Source organism: Daphnia magna, linkage group LG3 (assembly GCF_020631705.1).
Source record: "Daphnia magna isolate NIES linkage group LG3, ASM2063170v1.1, whole genome shotgun sequence".
NCBI lineage: Eukaryota > Metazoa > Arthropoda > Branchiopoda > Diplostraca > Daphniidae > Daphnia > Daphnia magna.
Window position 1 is genome coordinate 69255 of NC_059184.1, and position 13051 is coordinate 82305.

Sequence of the window (13051 nt, forward strand, 5' to 3'; positions counted from 1 at the left end):
AAGCTTAAGTTTGTGAATACTGTTTAGATTTCTCATTAAGGTATTTGTAATATTGACAAAGGCCTTCTTCCCAGGAAAATCAGTGGGAAAAAATAATACAATTCGCGTTAAACAGCAATTTGAACTACGCTTTAGTGTAGAAAACAAATATTCCTGTGTAAGACAAATTTGAAAAACTTACTTGAAATAGTGCGACTTTTGTCCAGCTGAATGAATGAATATAACAAGTATATACTAATTGTATATCAAACGCAGCATAAATCGACTCACACTTCTATATGTAATCAACCGCCGTTGCATGTATGACTGTTCCATGTTAATGCAAAGTAGGGTCCCTCGTCTTTTCAAAATACTATGCAGAAGATTTAACATTCCTAACAGCTATGTTGGGCCGAGACTTTCCTAAAATACAATCCTACATTAACTATTTGCACAAGATTATTGGGGAAATCGTAAATGTCGTATAAACAATATACTGGGTTACCACAGAAAGATTATGGAAGTCTCCACACCCCAGAGACTTCTCCAGTGACGATGCTGCAGTGACAGACTAGACGCACAAATCCTAGCAGGTTATAAAATAGTTCCTTTCCCACTATAGTTTTACGATCTTTCTAACCATAACGTAAAACCCAATCCTCTGGAAATCTTTTGCGTAGGCCTAGTACACTTTTACATCTCACCAAATAGGTTGTATAACCCAGTGACATTTAAAAAACTTATATTCTGTCCTTGAAAAGAAATTAAAAATTACATTTCAATTTTCAAATTGAAAAGTATTGTAATCCATTTTCAAATTGCCAAATATCCCAGCACGATCCTTTCACCTAGTAGAAAAGGAGTAGACCCAACGGTGCTACTTCGGATCTTTGTAGACAGCATCTGCAATTACAAAGAATGATTATAATTTCACAAAAAAAAAACTTAAAAAACTATACAATACCATTCAAAAGAGAAACATTACATCAGTAGAAGATGGTGGAAAATTTAATCTAAAATGAAATTCAAAAAATCCAAATCTGTATAAGCTATGAAGTAACCAAACTTTGTAAATATAAAACTAAACAAGTTTCATATCACACTATATAAATCTAGTCATGTAAGAGTTTCTTGATACACGTAAACCAAATAACAGTCTACATGCTAACGTGCCCACTCGATATAATTTCACCTCTTGTAATTCCACTATTTCCAATAAGAAATAGCGGATTAGTTAAAGGTTACAGGAAACTTATACTAAGTACCTAAATTTGATACCTGTTTGAGCAAAAAGATCATTCAAACTTGGCTTGATATCTCACCAACCACAGAAGATGCTCTTCACTCATGAATGAAGCCAAGCAATGGAATGGTCTGAGAATCACATAATGAATGAAATTCAAGCCACATTATGTAATGAACTATTTGGTTGTTCAAAGTAGGACATCACCTAAATCAGAAATAAGACAATGCAGTTGATATCAAACAGATCCAGGAATACCTTTATCATAACTGAAAGAGTATCTTGATACACAAAGCGGAAATACCAGTCAATGTGCTAACGTGCCCACTCTATGCAATTTCACCTCTAGTACTACCACTATTTCAACTGGGAAATAGCAGATTTTTTAAGAGGTCTGAGGAAAATCTTGCACAAAATACTCAATACCTGTTGGGTTGAGATCAACATAGATCTTCCAAAGCATGGACCACATAATTCAGGAAACCTCAGTTACAAAGTTATGTCGTTTACAGGTACAATGTCACCTGTAGCGGAAATTTTTTTGTTAATTTCAAACAAATTTGTGATTTCAATTAGCATGTGGAATGCCATTCGATATGCTAACTTTAATTTAATTTACTTGAAGTTCCACAATTTCCCAAGATATAAAGCAAATTAAGCAGAGGTAGGAGAAAACAACACTACACAAATTCAACATTAGACTGATAAGAAAGACTGGTTTTTTCAAGCTCAATTGGCTTGAATATGTCAACCACAGATCAAACTTACATGTAATTTTATGGGAAGCATTCCAAACCAAGCTGTGGAATTGTTTGATTTACTGGTCACACAAGCAGGTTTCTACTTTCTAGTCTCCCAATGTGGTGAATTTCCCAGCAGCATCTGTAATAAAAATTGCTTTAAGTGAGCTTATCGCTGCCTAACAGATTCAGGAAAAGCTTTATCATAACTGAAAGAGTATCTTGATACACATAGCTGAACTGTCAGTCTACATGCTAACGTGCCCACTCAATATAATTTCACCTTTCAAAACTCCAACATTCCACAGAGAAATGACAGATTAATGCAAGGATGTAAAAAAAAACAAGGGATAAATAAACTGATGCAATACAGAAATGTCGTACTTTCTTTAGGAAAACTTCCATTGAGATAACAGTCCATTTTCCTGAGTACAGAAGGTTTCGTGATAACGAGACCATTTCAACATCTTTGTTTGTGCTATAATGATTCAAGAACGTAAAGAGTTTTGATTTCGTTTCAAAGAACTTTAAACTAATGATCCTAAAATACACTTCTCAGATCTCGCTACTAAAACTTTACCAGGATAATGGCGACTACTGTAGCACGTGGGGAAGAAATGGTTGAAGTGGACGAGAAAAGACAAATCGATAGCCGTCGACAGCTCTTGTATAGCATCGACATCTGGCGGTGAAAAAATGTGATGGTTAACTTTTATGAGCAGTTAAATTTCCTATACCAATTAATTCTTACATTTATTAAATGTTTAAAATTAAAAAGGTTTTAAAATGTTGAACACCTATGGTTAGTTTTATTTTTGTATTTAATTGAACGAGATAAAATACATATTACAACAACGATGTGGCATCAGTGTATTGTGTACTAGGATCGCAGTGTGGCGAATACGTTCAGTACAGGTTTTGGTTATTTTTATTTACAATTAAAAATGGATACATTAAAGTGGATTGACGACTGTAGTGACATCGTCAGCACAATATCCTTTGTTACGATACCCACTGGAACTTATTGTTTCTATTTCCTCTTTGACTTTCTCTTTTTCCATACACTTTTTCTGGGAGCACTTATGGAAAAAGTTAATACCTAAGAAAATAAACAAAATGGAAGTCGTCATGATGATCTGGGCAATGGCTGGCAGAGCAGCAATATCACTGTATGGAGTCGGAAGGGTTGTCTTGAGTAAAACGAAGGCAATGTTGGCATTTTGCATGGCGGTTTCTAAAGAAACGGCGATAATTTGTGGACGACCAAGGCGCGTAATCCAAGCAAACAGTGCGCCAAATAAGAAACCTGACACTGTTACTGCCAGCCCTGCTGTCAGTAAGATCCAGTCCATAAGAATGAAAATGTGCGACATACTGTAAAAGCCCAACTATGAAATAGATAGTCACCAGGAAACATAATTTGTTCATTAATACTCTCATGTTATTCAATTTCCGTTTAAACTGGAAAGCAGGGTTGTATGTTATGCAAACTTACTCCAAAGATGAAAATGATGAAGAAGACTGAGAATTTCTTGAGAATTTTGCCGGTAAGAAATTCGGCAAGAGACAATTTGAAGCGACGAATTAAAAGTCCGATTCCCAATGGGAATGTCAACAGGATTAAAGAAATGGCCATGTTAACATAAGGCACTTGAACGGACGAGCCTTCCGGTAAAAAAAATCCAGACAGCAACCACAACCATAATGGCATCATTCCTAATAATTTGAATACAGCAAGACGACAATTGAAAACGAAAAATGTAATTTTAAAACTGCAATTCTGACTGACCCATGGCGGCGAGGGATGAAACAAACGTCATGGTGATGCTGAGATTGACGTCACCATCTAGAAGCAATGTCCAGAAATTAGAGGCTATACCACCTGGGCAAACTCCAATCACCAGCAGTCCGAAACCCATGAGAGAGTCCGGTATTAGCAGCCTTGCAACACCAAATGAAACCTTCAAAGAAGCAAGAATGACTGACCTGTCAAAGGAAGAATGAAGTTGTTTTACGAAATACGCTCAACTCACCAGCGGCATAAAGGTAAACTGGGAAACGAATCCAACTATTACTCCAACCGGACGAATAATGTTTTGCTTCACGATGGCCATGTCAAGCGCGCATCCCATGTTTATCAAGTTGAGCGCCGCCATTATAACCATGATTCTATGAAATTGAAATTTGTTACGATTGGACAGGTGAACCCATTGAACAAAAACATTTTACATGGTGAAAACGGTATCCAGCGTATCACTGGCTCGTACCACAGTCACTAAATAGCCAGAGAGAACGGGAATCGATTCGAAAGCGATTGAATCATTCCTTTGGTGGGCCACGGCTGGTAAGATGTCCAGGATAAAGTTGAGACTGACATAGCCAATCACTTGTCCAGTGATTTCGAGGTTTTTGCTGCCGTTATTATTAGCATCCGCAATGTCATGCCATTCGAACTCGATTTCCTGGTTGTTACGGAATGCCACTGTCTGATGGTTGGACATTGAGACTTTGACGACGAACCTGAAAGCTTGAGGTGATGTGGCGTATTTTGGAGGTGAATCGCCATGTTCTCCATTATACGTCAAGGTTAAATTGATAGTATACGGAGACATTTCGGTGATCCGTTCGAGCTTTGGCGGATCAGCGACCAGTAGCCATGGGCTAGTTTCCGTGCTGGGCAACGTATGATTATCTTGGCCATTGCAATTGGCTGTAATGAGCACTAGAATAAGAAAGGAGCAGCACGTCGCACTCGAAGAATTCGCTGACCACATTATGCACAACATAACCAGAACACAGTCACTGAACTACTATACACTCTGAATAGAAAAAAGCAGAAAGCTGCCGTCCAAATGACTAACAGTAATAATACGCGTACAGGATGAGGGGAGAATGTGTGGCTAGTTGGCCGACTTTTTTTTTTTTTTTACTATTTATTTTCTCATTGTTATGCTCACGCGAATCCTAAAACTTTTGTACTTGCATTTCGTAACCGACAAGAGCGGAACTGTCAAATAAGCGATATCCTGTTGAAATAACAAAGAACGATATTTGTTTGCATTTCCGCAGATTAAAAGGAATTGGCCAACTCACCTGCACGACACCTATAGCCTCCAGTTTCTTCTACGTAACTGCTGCATGCAAACTTGAACAATGAACACCGATGCCCCTCAGCTCTTCTGGATTCAACACTTTGCTTACGGCGTCGAGCTGTTCTTACATACACAATGTGAAAGTTGCACTGGTGAAAGTCTACTTTCTCTTTTCTCTCTCTATCGAAAGAAAAGACATTTGTTGGAATTAGTCCTGATTTTAAAAACTTGTTTGGACTTAATAGGTGGTGGCAACAAACAGCTTTGCTTCAAATGAACTAGCGATGTGAATGCAACAACAACTCTGGATTTGAAACAAGTCCAATGGGTAATCGACAACCCTGATGGATTCAGGCGGAAACTTAAAACTGACATGTATAAGACGCGGACAACTGGGGTCTGGTTTATTGGCTAAGTTAGCTAGTGTAGATCTGTTAATAGATGTTTTTCATTAGCTAATCTATTCTGTTTAAGGAACTTTGGGATTAGCGAGTGCACTCGCTAATTTAATGTAAATAGCGAAAGCACTCCTACTAACCCAACCCAACCTATTGAGAACCGATTAGTGAGTGCACTCACTAATGCTCTTTTCAACCAAGTTGGGACCAAACCTTAAAATTCCCAAAGTTAGCGGATGCACTCGCTAATGGAGTGTCGATTAGCAAGTGCATTTACTAATTCAACTACGATTAGCGAATGCATTCGCTAATCCAAAAGCCTCCTCCTCCTCTTCCTTAAACACAATTGATTAGCTAATAAAAAAACATCTATTAACAGATCTACACTAGCTAACCATTAAATCCCGGACAACTGGTATGAATTTCAAGGTGAAATAACCTGCTCTCAAGGCAATCGCCCCTAGCAGCCCCCATTGACAAACATGTTTTCGTCATTTTGCAATAGATGCTGGTTTTTTTGCCTGAAGCTATCGCAATCAACGAACGATGCATTAAACTTGAAATTCAAGAACTTATTCCGTAAATCAAATGAAGTAAGTCTCTAACAAAACTATTTTCACGTTTCAAATTGATTTTTTTTTTCTCGTTCGTTCGCATCGAGAACATGAGGGTGCGGGAACCCCCAGAGGCAACGGTCGGGAACCGGTTGCTCTTATGGAAGTCGACATGAACTAAAAAAGAAGTAAATAGATTAGGGAGAGTTCAACGACGGATAAACAAACTAACAAGATGACGTTCCTAAAGAAAGGAATTGTTTAAGCCTTTATTCAGTCTAACCCCAATTTCTTCGTGTCAGTTTCATCTGCTTGAACCTCAAAATCTTGACAACAAAAGCAGCAAAAAAAAAAAAAGAAAATGGTTTGCTTTGTTCCACTATAGCAAACATCAATAAATATGGCTATTATCACGTCATATTGTTTACGGAAAAATGAAGCGATCAATCTACAAGACTGCCTCTTGTGGCCGTTCAAGCTAATGAATAAGAATTAGCGGCAATCGGGCAGGCGCAGTTAACGATGGTCGATCTGTATTCTCATTTGCTTGGAGAAAGAGACTGACATCTTTCATGTTTCTACTTGCAATGAAATGAGTAGTAGCAAGTGGATTTGTTACGTTGCAAGAAAAACTGGGTAAACTAGTGGCAATGACATTTTAGAGTTAAAAAAATTAAATAAAAAAAAAAACTCGCAGGTTGTCTTGGTGACGCACGCGTCTAAAACAAAACAAAACAAAACAAAACAGAAGAGAGGGAAATCCCACAACTAAAGAGCAAGAGAGCAGCAAGAAGATAACCAAAATGGCGTTGAACTACATCAAGGAAAGAGTGCTGGGTCGTGGATCTTTTGGAACTGTTTACTTGATTAAGATGAACGTTGGGATGACGGACACGCAAGGATTAAGAGTGGATGGCGCCCGTGGTAAAGACTTGAAAGCTGAACATGAAGCCGCAAATTACGTGCTGAAAGAAATCTGCATACGTGACGAAAAACAACGCGAGACTGCCCGTCAAGAAGGCAGACTCTTGTCTCAGTTGAATCACGTCAACATCATTCGTTATTTTGACTCTTTCGAATCGCCCGTCACGGGCAATTTGTGCCTCGTGATGGAATATTGTCCTGGTGGCGATGTTGCAGCTGTCATCCGCCAACGACGGGGTGTTCCGTTCCCCGAACAACAAATTCTCAGCTGGTTTCAGCAACTCGTCTCAGCTTTGGATTACCTTCACAAGCGAAAAATTCTGCACAGGGACATTAAAACAGGCAACATTTTCGTCACGGCCAACCTTTTGGTGCTTAAACTCGGCGATTTTGGTGTGGCCAAGGTGCTGGAACGCACTGGACAAATGGCTCGAACGTGCGTCGGTACGCCCGGATACTTGTCGCCCGAGATTTGCGGCAATCGCCAATACAACAGCAAGAGCGATATCTGGAGCTTGGGATGCGTCCTTTATCAGTTGATGACGTTGCGGCCACCATTCACGGGACGTAACATGAATCAGCTGCTGATCGCCATAGTACGGGGCCACTTCCCCCCAATGCCGGCTCGTTACAGCTACGAACTACGTCAGACTGTAGCGACCATGTTGCGAAAAAATCCCGAAGAAAGGCCGTCAGCTGAAGCACTTCTCAGGAAACGCCTTTTCTCAATCAAACAAGCACATCAATCGGTGACAAAACGAAAGCTACTGGTCAGCTCCTCTTCATCGAACCGCAAAGGGCTTGGTTTACTTTCTGTCTATGCCAACCCTTTACTATCACGACCAGCCAAATCAACATTTGTCAAGGGCAAGAACCAAACAATCAAGACCAAAAAGGATCCTCGAAGACGGTGGAATCCTCCAACGCAGACGCTAATTGGGGCCCTCAGTTCACTTACCGTGACAGATGAGGCAACTTTCACTCTTAACGACTCTTCACGATGGTCCCTCGATCACCTGTCCGAGAACACGTACGAAGAATCGGACGAGTCACAACGTTCCGTCGATTCTGACATTATTGGCAACCAACAGACTACCATAATAAGGGAATCTGACGAAAGTCCATTTCACCGACTGGAACGATGGATCGTCTCCCTGGAAGCAGTGCATGGAGTCACGTTGCTCAAGGATGGTAGGTGACACTTTTGGCCATTCGTTTTCACGAACTCGATGCGGCTTAACCTTTTCTTCTTCTCTAAAGTTAGTAGACGGCTGGCAAATGCAGCAGTGCCAGCAGTGGAGCACGTCGTACGCGATCGCCTATTTAATAAAGTTTCTTCGTCTTCCGTCAACGAGTTAGTGGATTTCTTCGTTTTCCAGCGCCGACTTTACCTCAACGACCACAGCTTTTAGCGTTAGACGTTTTCTTGAGAACTGCAAAAACAGGAGGGATAACCTTTATTTCATGACCTAACTGACTTGAGTTGACAGACCCAGCAATGGCTTTCCCCTCCCATCAAGCAAGATATCAACAAAAATTCAAATAGGAATGAGAGAGGAGAAAAACCAAACTGAAAAGATTCCAAGTTACTGTTTCTGAGTCGATTTTTTTAGCGAATGGACATTAAAGGCCACATCAAACAAAAAAAAGACAGGTCTCTGTCCCTTTCCATCAAAGACCCTTTTCTGAATGACTGCACGTTGCTTTTAAAAAGAAAACAAAGAAGGAAAGAATTAGAACACATAGATCTTAAAAATTGGTTCCCTCTGGTGGTTGGGGCAGCTTCATGTTTTCTTTAAGCGTCATCATTCGTCTTAATTCCTGGAGTAGCGTTTTGATCGTGTAGTTGCGCTGCCATTTGACCAAAATGGAGACCATCCGTTTGTCAACCTATCAAAAGTTTATAATAAATTGGATTTTTGGCTAACAATAAGACAGTTCTGTGACTATTCCCTACCATTCCTGTCGTGTTGTGAACACCGTTCATATTGATTCGAGTTGTAAACCTGATCAACGGGCATTCTTCTGGGTATTTCATACCACACTCAATTTTCAAACTATACATCCGGTTTTCAAAAGCAGTCTACAAAAAAAAATTAAGCAGTGTTTTTTTTTACATAAAATTAAGCATACAAAAGAGAAACTTACTCTAGGGGGGCCAATGATCATGCCAGTCCAATGTGATAGGGTCATATCACTGTCATCTTCCAAACCCCAGCTGATTGTTCCATCACCTACACCCTTCTGCCCTTGTTCAAGTTCCTCCAATAGTCGAAAGTTTCGTGGCACCACTACATCTGAGGAAAGATGAAAGAAATGCTAGTTAGTTAAGGTAAAAAGTAAATCAAGCAAAATGGAGAAACAAAGAAGTACGGAAGTGATCGACAAATAACAGCAACGCATTTCGACACTCTTTTGACAGAACTGACAGTATACGAGACGGTAAAGCAAAACAAGTTATCGGCCTCAAAGCCGATACAGCTTTCGTCAAATATTGAACACTTTAACTTATTTGGCAATAAACTCAAAAGAAGCAAGCACATTAACTTCGTTAATTTTAAGTACAATTTTAATTAGTAACCAAACTAAAGTTATTTTAAATGAAATTTATGGCAGTAAAAAATACCCGCTGATCCTACTCCTGTGGTTGCCATCTTGAAATGACAATTTTTAGTCGGCCGAGTTGCCAAATTGCTTTTCCTAAGCCAATGATGCAGACTAGTCAATAACTCAATATTTTATACGATATTTTACAGATCATTTAACTGTAAACGACGGTAATGGTTAACGTAAAAAAATACAAATTATTTTTGAACAATAATTGCAAGGAAATCCATAGTTCATTTATTGGACAACAAGGTGAAATCAGGAACAAGAACCCCAAGGCGAATCACAAGTATTTGAGTATAGTATTTGACATAACAACAACAGAGGGATTTTAAAGTGCGGAATGACAGAGGAACAGTCCTTTTCCAAAACAAAACAAATGGGAGAGTTAGTCAGTCAAGAGCAATGTTTTTAGACCAGAAAATATAACTAGTAATTTTCAAAATCACCATAGCACCACCATAATGAAGAGTGTTTCCGATTTACCGCATTCGACTGAATTGTTCCATAAGGTCTTTTCCAAAATGAGTAATAACATAGTCGTGGTAATACATCATGATGCAGAGAGGTTGACCGAGAATAAGTGACATCCACACCAAAACATTACCTAGGCGCTGACCAGCTTTTTTCTCCACAAACTGAGACAAAGCAGACATTGGTATCTTTCGTATAAAGAAACGACAAAAAAGTATGTTTATCTCCGTCAGCATCGATTGAAAGACAAATATTAATACCTGCATCATCATCCCGAAAAAAGCCCACAAATTGAACATTCGTAACGGAACGCTGACCAGGTACTCGTGGAAAAACGCGCTGAGGAAGAAGACAGATACTGAACTGACGCTTTTGCCATAACCTCTTTCAATCAGCGGCATGTACAAATGCCTTTGGAATCATAAAAATTATGTTTGTACTCGGAATTGATTGCTAACATACGCAATTACAGTACCTGACAGCCCAACGATGAATTGGCATATTCCACGAGCGCCAAAATACATCAATGTTTGTTGCGTTCCACCAGTCCCCATAAAAATCACGGTCGGCGAACCTAAGAACTTCGCCCAACATATTGAAATAGGAGTGAAAGCAGAGATAAAACCAGACCAGCCATAGTAGATGATTTGGGATCTGTTGAAACAATCAAAGTATCATTACGGTTACGCGTTTACCATTTAAATGAGTACCGTTACCGCTAGTTTCAGCAATCTTTCTGTTGCTGGCATTGGCTCCATTTTCTGCACGAGAAAGAACAAGCAAACGGGAATTAGGGCTACGTTAATTCTATCGTGGTTACCTTACTAATGCTACAAACTGCGATGAGTATCAACGACATACCGAAAATGTCTGAAGCGAATTTTTGACGCTGGGAATAATCCATTGCTGGAAAAGCCCGAGAACGACTTGCATTCCGAGAAATACCTCAATCGCGCGCTTAATCAAGAAGCGTTTGCGAATGCGTGAAGTGCGCGGAAAATTGAGTTCGTAACACAACGTCGGGACCGCCATGAAAAAATACAAGTCACGGACGCTCAAATTGTTCGGATAGGACACCATTTCGTCCACAGCTTTTCCATCGTCAATATCAGGAGGATCTAGAAACATAGTCAACAATGAACTTGCTTTGAGTGATAACCGGTTTCCAATGATAATAAGTTGGCGAGGCGCCAGGAGACGTACATGGGTGAGCAACAGAAAATGCTCTGCGACGGTGTTGACTTTTACTTCGGACGAGGCGACACCAATAGTTTACGTGAACGTAAGACCACAGTTTCAGGAATGTGATGGTGTAAACGGTGCAAAGCAGTGTGAGTCCCACTGGAGTTGAATTCATTTTGATTACGCCACTAGCCATATATCAAATATAAATAATTACCAAGGCCAAATTTATCTTTGAGTGTCCAACTGGAAATGACTGGGATCAATATTATCAAAAACAAATTGCAGGCGTGAAGCAGCAAGGCTTGGTTCCATACAATTCGTTCCTAGATGGTGGAATAATTCGAAAACATTTTCAATTACTCTGCCACACAATATGTCCAATACCTTGACCAACAGCTTCTCAACCCACAAAGTAAATAATATGTGGACATTTATATCTAGAAACAAAAAAAAAACGATAAGCAATAAGTGATTTTAACACTAAAAACTTTTATAAATAAAAAAAAACACTTGCAAATAAAAAGGAAGACTGATGGATTCTCGATGCTGAACTCGGCAGTCCCGCCGTTGAGGACAATTAACCACTGGAACGGATCGATACGAATTCCATACCTAGGACGGTGTTCAGTATTTGAGAATAACTTGTTATAATGACAAACAAAATTGCAACAGAACAGTAAAAAAAAAATAATAAATAATAATAATAAATAAATAAAAAATTATTTAAAAAATGTATCATGTACTTGAGTAGATTTTCTAGGGAAAGTCTGAGTCCACCCATGAACAGGAGCAAGAAACCCCAGTTGACAAGTCCTGTGAAGTCACGAAACTCAGAAGACCAAGAGAACAATGAATCTCTAGGCCTATGACATCTGCAAATAACATCACAAATTTAGAAATAATAGAAAAAATTAAGATGAGATTTTAATTGTCAGTGAAAAAAATTAATTATGTATTTCTTTACGGTTTATCTGGTTGGGATTTCCTGACTTTTTCAGCTTCTTTTGTGATCTCTTCTGCCCTAGCTACAGATTTGGTTCTTCTCAATCTTAAATTTTGTCTCCGGCTGTCCTCAAAAAGGTATGTGACAGTCTTTTTGCCATCTACCTCATCTGTTGACACACTTGTTATTGTTGTTGTTGATATCGGATCTGAGGGCACCATTCTTACTTCTCCCTCACTTGGAGGTAGCATTTTATTTTTGGACCTGTCTAGCAACAGAACACATATTTTGGCATGGATTCAAGTTGAACTATTGCTAAATATTACAAGGTAAAAATTTTAAAACATTGACACTCACTTGTGTGTCTAGAAGAAGAGAGAGGTGACGTAATAACGCTGATAATATGAAAATCGTGCGCCAGCGAAGTGGACGTGTTATTGGAGAATTGCGACGACCAGCAATAAATGCCTTTTAATTTTGAGACGCCGTGATGGAATGACTAATCTTTTTTTGAGATCAATAAGTTGTTGACTGGTGTCCTCGCCGATCCATGGAGCTGGAAAGATAATACCGGAATGTAAATAGTAAACAACGGGTCGTCTTCAGGATAACTTTTCCAGGGTCGACAGCTTTATTTAGATAACGTTTGTTGATTCGTCACGACTTATAATTAGGAACATAGGAAATTAGAAAGTAGTGAATTAAAATTGGTTAGATTACTCAGTGTGTGAAAGAATGAATGTATAAAAATTTAACCATTTTTTGGAAGTACCAAGTTTTGACCAACACTAAGTTTCTTTGCTTTAAAAAGGAATAAGTTAACAATAACGGTTCAAGTTGTCTAACACGCCTTTTTCCATTGATAAGATATGATGTTATCCTAGCCTGTGTTTTCTTGTTGTTGAAACAAAA

At 39.1% G+C, this 13051-nt stretch overlaps 3 protein-coding genes and 2 long non-coding RNA genes across 13 annotated transcripts; 2 read left to right on the plus strand and 3 right to left on the minus strand.

The window, feature by feature from the left end:
* Positions 1-225: 225 nt before the first annotated feature.
* On the minus strand, positions 226-2674 carry LOC116919687. 3 transcript variants are annotated; one of them, XR_004392000.2, is made up of 8 exons: positions 2543-2657; positions 2347-2440; positions 1991-2104; positions 1649-1746; positions 1258-1429; positions 944-992; positions 485-882; positions 226-402 (listed from the first exon to the last, which is right to left on the minus strand). It is a non-coding gene; the product is annotated as an uncharacterized LOC116919687 (long non-coding RNA). The 3 variants fall into 3 exon arrangements; XR_004392001.2 differs by having other exon boundaries at positions 226-415; XR_004392002.2 differs by lacking the exons at positions 226-402; positions 2347-2440 and having other exon boundaries at positions 705-882; positions 2543-2674.
* A 144-nt stretch (positions 2675-2818) lies between these two features.
* Positions 2819-5198, minus strand: LOC116919684 (ileal sodium/bile acid cotransporter). The gene is made up of 6 exons (XM_032925698.2): positions 5056-5198; positions 4192-4988; positions 3996-4131; positions 3752-3923; positions 3458-3678; positions 2819-3350 (listed from the first exon to the last, which is right to left on the minus strand). The coding sequence occupies exons 2-6, from the start codon at positions 4746-4748 to the stop codon at positions 2916-2918; spliced, it is 1521 nt and encodes a 506-aa protein (XP_032781589.1). The 5' UTR covers positions 4749-4988; positions 5056-5198; the 3' UTR covers positions 2819-2915.
* On the plus strand, positions 3492-5442 carry LOC123470777. The gene is made up of 4 exons (XR_006644603.1): positions 3492-3633; positions 3697-4008; positions 5032-5206; positions 5300-5442. It is a non-coding gene; the product is annotated as an uncharacterized LOC123470777 (long non-coding RNA).
* A 376-nt stretch (positions 5443-5818) lies between these two features.
* LOC116919685 (serine/threonine-protein kinase Nek5) lies at positions 5819-8598 on the plus strand. Of its 5 annotated transcripts, XM_032925699.2 has the most exons (6): positions 5819-5881; positions 5958-6045; positions 6114-6194; positions 6257-6642; positions 6704-8121; positions 8191-8598. In XM_032925699.2, exons 5-6 carry the CDS (start codon positions 6810-6812, stop codon positions 8340-8342), a joined length of 1464 nt encoding a protein of 487 aa, XP_032781590.1. In that variant the 5' UTR covers positions 5819-5881; positions 5958-6045; positions 6114-6194; positions 6257-6642; positions 6704-6809; the 3' UTR covers positions 8343-8598. The 5 variants fall into 5 exon arrangements, with proteins under 5 accessions (XP_032781590.1, XP_045027512.1, XP_045027514.1 ...); XM_045171577.1 differs by having other exon boundaries at positions 5958-6642; XM_045171580.1 differs by lacking the exon at positions 5819-5881 and having other exon boundaries at positions 5939-6045; positions 6114-6642.
* On the minus strand, positions 8373-12830 carry LOC116919682 (diacylglycerol O-acyltransferase 1). 3 transcript variants are annotated; one of them, XM_032925695.2, is made up of 13 exons: positions 12497-12774; positions 12161-12407; positions 11940-12068; positions 11711-11808; positions 11581-11633; positions 11411-11519; positions 11215-11352; positions 10873-11129; positions 10728-10772; positions 10272-10350; positions 9079-9227; positions 8888-9013; positions 8373-8820 (listed from the first exon to the last, which is right to left on the minus strand). In XM_032925695.2, exons 2-13 carry the CDS (start codon positions 12388-12390, stop codon positions 8680-8682), a joined length of 1554 nt encoding a protein of 517 aa, XP_032781586.2. In that variant the 5' UTR covers positions 12391-12407; positions 12497-12774; the 3' UTR covers positions 8373-8679. The 3 variants fall into 3 exon arrangements, with proteins under 3 accessions (XP_032781586.2, XP_032781585.2, XP_045027509.1); XM_032925694.2 differs by lacking the exons at positions 8373-8820; positions 8888-9013; positions 9079-9227 and adding exons at positions 9752-10199; positions 10487-10665 and having other exon boundaries at positions 10272-10422; positions 12161-12403; positions 12497-12830; XM_045171574.1 differs by lacking the exons at positions 8373-8820; positions 8888-9013; positions 9079-9227 and adding exons at positions 9752-10199; positions 10487-10665 and having other exon boundaries at positions 10272-10422; positions 12497-12830.
* Positions 12831-13051: the final 221 nt, after the last annotated feature.

Excerpts from the sequence above, each read along its gene's own strand:
- LOC116919684 (XM_032925698.2), bottom strand. The coding sequence starts at position 4,748 with ATGTTGTGCATAATGTGGTCAGCGAATTCTTCGAGTGCGACGTGCTGC. Across the intron at positions 3,679-3,751 it reads TTCATCCCTCGCCGCCATGG|GAATGATGCCATTATGGTTG; the intron begins GTCAGTCAGAAT and ends TCAAATTATTAG. Across the intron at positions 3,351-3,457 it reads TCATCATTTTCATCTTTGGA|TTGGGCTTTTACAGTATGTC; the intron begins GTAAGTTTGCAT and ends TCTATTTCATAG.
- LOC116919685 (XM_045171579.1), top strand. The coding sequence starts at position 6,810 with ATGGCGTTGAACTACATCAAGGAAAGAGTGCTGGGTCGTGGATCTTTT. Across the intron at positions 8,122-8,190 it reads AGTCACGTTGCTCAAGGATG|TTAGTAGACGGCTGGCAAAT; the intron begins GTAGGTGACACT and ends TCTTCTCTAAAG.
- LOC116919682 (XM_032925694.2), bottom strand. The coding sequence starts at position 12,390 with ATGCTACCTCCAAGTGAGGGAGAAGTAAGAATGGTGCCCTCAGATCCG. Across the intron at positions 11,520-11,580 it reads TTGAGAAGCTGTTGGTCAAG|GAACGAATTGTATGGAACCA; the intron begins GTATTGGACATA and ends TCCACCATCTAG. Across the intron at positions 10,773-10,872 it reads ATTCGCTTCAGACATTTTCG|AAAATGGAGCCAATGCCAGC; the intron begins GTATGTCGTTGA and ends TTTCTCGTGCAG.